This window comes from Oryctolagus cuniculus, chromosome 7 (assembly GCF_051225735.1).
Source record: "Oryctolagus cuniculus isolate XC-2025 breed Fujian yellow rabbit chromosome 7, ASM5122573v1, whole genome shotgun sequence".
Lineage (NCBI taxonomy): Eukaryota > Metazoa > Chordata > Mammalia > Lagomorpha > Leporidae > Oryctolagus > Oryctolagus cuniculus.
The window spans coordinates 31,260,119-31,264,859 of record NC_142873.1 but is presented as its reverse complement, the minus strand read 5'-3'; the positions used below and the strand labels follow the sequence as shown (position 1 = coordinate 31,264,859).

The 4,741-nt window shown below is 52.4% G+C and overlaps 1 protein-coding gene across 17 annotated transcripts in view; it reads left to right on the top strand.

Annotated features, from left to right (window-relative positions):
- Positions 1-215: 215 nt before the first annotated feature.
- The window catches only part of DCAF6 (DDB1 and CUL4 associated factor 6), a 117,335-nt gene continuing 112,809 nt past the window's right edge, over positions 216-4,741 (top strand). For 8 of the 17 annotated variants that reach the window (XR_016210426.1, XR_016210425.1, XR_016210427.1 and 5 more), the window contains exon 1: positions 672-1,038. Coding sequence is in view for 6 of the 17 variants with exons in the window: in XM_051857134.3 (XP_051713094.3) it covers positions 942-1,038 (97 nt within the window). In the remaining 11 variants the exon portion in view is untranslated. Of the gene's footprint in view, positions 526-658; positions 1,039-4,741 lie in introns of those variants that run through there. The other 9 variants (XM_089299614.1, XM_070077392.2, XM_070077394.2 and 6 more) reach the window with 8 other exon arrangements.

The window sequence follows — 4,741 nt, the reverse complement described above, 5'->3', positions numbered from 1 at the left end:
AAACCAGCCAGCGGCCCGCGCCCGGAGAGGGCTCAGGGGGCGGAGGCTGCGGGACAGCCCGCCCAGGCCCGCCTCCTGCCCTCCGCGGAGGGAGCGGGAGGAGGAGTCATGGCAACAGGTGTCAGAGGGATTGCCTCACCGAGGCCGCCCAGCGCCCCGCCGGCAGCGCGCTTGCGCAGGAGGAGCGGCCCGCCGCGATTGGCTCGCCCCGCCGTGTGGGCGGGGCCGAGCGGGCCCCTCCGCCTTCTCCTTCCTGCCCTCGAAGCCATGTTGGAGTAGGGAAAGTGAAGCTGCACTCGCTCTCTCATGCCCCATCGCTCGGACTATTGGAGGCCCGTAGTTAAAATGGGCTTTTCGGGCCTTCCGTGCCCCAACTAAAGATGACGCCGCACATCAGCTCTTGGCTTCCTTTGACCCGAGACGCGTGAACGAGACTACACCTCCCAGCGGCTTCTTTCTCTACTGCTCTTCCATCCATAGAGAATTAAGAGCTTGGCTAGAGTGGCCTGAAGCCCCTTTTCCTGGGTGAGGGCAGCCGTGACGCACCGCGGCCTCAATCTCGGGGGTGGTCGTTATCTCGCGAGAACGGCTGGGCGGGGCGGGCGTTCACAGGAGGAGAGGGCGGAGCCCGGCCGCCGCCGCCTCCGCCTCCGCCTCCGCCTCCTGGGGGAGGGGGGCCGAGGGAGGGGACTGTTGCTGATCTCTGGATGTTCTGGGTAGTCTGAGGAGGAGAGTATGAGGGGAGCTCCGGCCCGGGCGCGGCCGGGCTTCGGGGGCTGAGGCGCCGCTGCCACCGCCGCCGCCATCTGACTCGCTGCGCCCGCGAGCCCCGGCGCGCGGATGGTGCCGGTGCGGCTCGGGTGTTGATCCGCCTGTCCCCTCCCCCCTCTTCCCCTCCCCCACGCGGTGGTCTCCCCTTCGACCCCGGCCCCGGCAGAGCCATGTCTCGGGGCGGCTCCTGCCCACACCTGTTGTGGGATGTGAGGAAAAGGTCCCTCGGGCTGGAGGACCCGTCCCGGCTGCGGAGCCGCTACCTGGGTGAGCGGGGGCCCTGGGGCGGAGGCGCCGAGGTCGCCGCCCCGCGGTGGGGGAGGGGGCGCGCCGCCGGGGCTGTTGGAGGTGGGACAGCCCCTCGGCACGGGCGCCCCCGGGGATCGGGGGTGCGGAGTGGGCCCCCCACCCCCTTAGGCGCGTGCCTCCTGCGGTCGAGCCCCCGCTTGCAAGCTGCCAGCCGCCGCCCTTGCTGGGTTTCGCTGGGGAAGCTCGGGCCGGGGGCAGACGGTAGTGGCCTGGGGAAGGGGTCGCGGTCGCTCGCGGGCTGGGACTCGGGAGCAGCCCCCGGTGGAAGCTGGCGGAGCGCAAAGTTGGCGCCTTCGCTGTTCTGCAGCGCTCTTCCCCGGCTCGGGCGGCGGGACCCAAGTTGTTGCTGCCCACGCTCCTTGCGGGCTCCCGAGGGCTTCGGCGTCGCCCGTCCTCGGACCGCCTGCTCCGGGCAGAGCCGGGCAGAGCCGGGCAGAGCCGCGCCGAGCGCTCCCCGCCCCCGCGCGCCTCCCGGGGCCACTTGCACTGGAGTTCGTTTCGACCGCTTTAAGGTGGTGTAGGGTTTCGCGTTCCTGTTCCCACCCCTGGAAAACACACTTGGCATTTACTGTTTCTTAGTTAAGCTTTCTAAAAACAACCTCCAATACTTGAGAGAACGCTATTCCACTTTTTCGGTGCTTGTTTTGGACAGCACGGTGCTGGGAGGATTCTGGGTCGCGCCCGAGTCGACTGGGGAGTCCAGTAGCTTCCAAATGGACTCACTTACAGTGAGGGAGTCTGTTTATTTATGTGTGTGTTTGTTTCTTTTTAAATCTGGGCATAAGGCAAACAACGTCAAATAAGATCTTTTTCTTTCCAATTTTATCACTTCTTGCTAAGTAAAAGTATTTTTTACTGTGTTTGACTTCAAAAGCGAATGGAGAATAGGAGAAAATGAAATCTCACAGCCTGCAGTTCTGTTTTGTCAGTTATTTGAGAGAAATTATCATGTAATGTAAACATCCTTTCTGGTTTGCTGAGTGACATGAGCACGTAAAAAACATGATCAAAATCCCCCTGCGCCCTTCCATTCTGATTTCACACACCTACCCTGCAGGTCATGTCTCTGTTCCCTGAATAATCTTCCAGATCTTGTCCTTTGTATTCTTAAAGCACAGAGAATGTGTGTGTGTGTGTGTGTGACACAGACCTGACCTGAAGGTGTGTGTGTGTGTGTGTGTGTGTGACACAGACCTGACCTGATGGGGTGTGTGTGTGTGGTGTGTGAGAGAGAGACAGACCTGACCTGATGGGGTGTGTGTGTTTGTGTGTGTGACAGACCTGACCTGATGGGGGGTGTGTGTGTGTGTGTGTGTGTGAGAGACAGACCTGACCTGATGGTGTGTGTGTGTGTGTGAGTGAGACAGACCTGACCTGATGGGGTGTGTGTGTGTGTGTGTGTGTGTGAGACAGACCTGACCTGATGGGGTGTGTGTGTGTGTGTGTGAGAGATAGACCTGACCTGATGGGGTGTGTGTGTGTGTGTGTGTGTGAGACAGACCTGACCTGATGGGGTGTGTGTGTGTGTGTATCAGGCCTGACCTGATGGTGTGTGTGTGTGTGACAGACCTGACCTGATGGGGTGTGTGTGTGTGTGTGTGTGTGTGTGAGAGAGACAGACCTGACCTGATGGTGTTCTGTTGTAAGCATTGCTTTGCCACTTGCTTTTTTTTTTTTAACACTACATATTAGAGATCCTTCCATGGCAGTAAAAATAGATCCAGTCTTTTTAAGTTATCACAAAGTATAGGATGATGTTTTAAAATGGAATTAAAAAATAATCTTGGTACAGATTTTTTTAAAATTTTTTAAAGATTTATTTGTTTGGCAGAGTTACAGAGGGAACATCCATCCCCAGGTAAATTCCCCAAAAGGCGAAAACTGCCAGGGCTGGGCCAGGCTGAAGCCAGGAGCCAGGAGCTGGGAACTTCTGGATCTCCCACGTGGGTTGCCAGGCCCAAGCACTTGGGCCATCTCACCCTGCTTCCCCGGTGGGTTAGCAGGGAGCTAGATCGGAAGTGGACCACCAGGGACTGGAGCTGGTGCCCATCTGAGAGGACAACACTGCAGAGGGTGCCTTAACCTGAGCGGATTTTTTAAACTAAAAGATTTTTATTATGGTGCAAAATGAAATCCATGGTATGAGGTGTCTTCAGCAACTTCATGAAAAATGCATATTATGAAAAAAGTAACATGGATTTCAAGTTTCTTGTAACAAAATAAACATTTATTTTTGACAGGTTGAGACAGATCTAGCTCCCTTCTGCTGGTTCATTCCCCAAAAGCCCACAGAAGCCCCCGCTGGGTCAGGCCAAAGCCAGGAGTGGGGATTTAATCTAGCTCCTTCTGAGTGGCAACTCTTTGACCTGTGGTCTGCGTTAGTGGGAAGCTGGAACTGGAACTGGAACCCAAGGTGCTTCCATATTGGACACTGGTGTTTTAACTACCAACTCAAATGCCTGCCCAAAGCCTGCCTTTAAAAATAAAATTTCAAGTCCAAGGATTTTAGGCAGTACACACATTTCTTTTTTAAACATTTCAACATTTACATAATGCAATTGCTAAGCATTGTTGGTTAAATGTAATCCTGATGTATTTGTTTGCATTTCTAATAATGAATTACTGCTAAATAACAATACAATTCAGATAGATGAATAGGCAGATTTTCCTGGTAATATTTGCATTTTAAATTTTTTCACCATTAGTATGCATCTTTTGGGTAGTACAGGTTGAGCACCCATAATCTTTTTTTTTAAAGATTTATTTATTTATTTGAAAGTCATTTACACAGAGAGGAGAGGCAGAGAGAGAGAGAAAGAGAGAGAGAGGTCTTCCATCTGCTGGTTCACTCCCCAATTGGCTGCAACACCTGAGCTGCACCGATCTGAAGCCAGGAGCTTCTTCCGGCTCTCCCTCATGGGTGCAGGGACCCAAGGACTTGGGCCATCTTCTACTGCCTTCCCAGGCCGTAGCAGAGAGCTGGATTGGAAGTGGAGCAACCAGGACTAGAACAAACACCCATATGGGATGCCTGCGCTTCAGGCCAGGGTGTTAACCCGCTAAACCAGCCCTGGCCCTACCCCTAATCTTTAAATCCGAAATGTTCTAGAATCTGATAGTGTGTGTGATATTGATGCTCAGAAATTTTCCTTAGATTTTGGATTAGGGATACTCAGTGGGTAAAGCATGTTCCAGAATTCGAAAAACTGAAATTGGAAACACTGTTGGTCCTAAGCATTTCAGATAAGGATGTGCAGTTCACGATTTGTAATTGATTTTACTTAAATTGATTAAATACTTTCTTTTACATCAAACAAAATTATGGTTTATAAAATATCTTTTCATGTTGTGGGAAAGGATTTGAATAGTTTGTCATTTACCAGAAAGATGTATGTGTTTACTTACAACTCTGAAATTTACAAGATTCACCCTTTCTGGTGTTATTTTGGACTAGCATGGATTTAGAAGCTAGGCTAAGGATTGTAGGCTTTATGAACCTGATCTGAATTCCAGTGTGTGTTTCTAAATTTTCTTTCAGGAACTGCCCAAGTCCAGAGTTAGAGACACCTTCCTGTATGTTTGTTGGACTTACTCTAGTACTGTAAACCGGCTTTAGAGTGGTGGTTTTGGAATTCAGTGATTGTTATATTAACTTATTAGT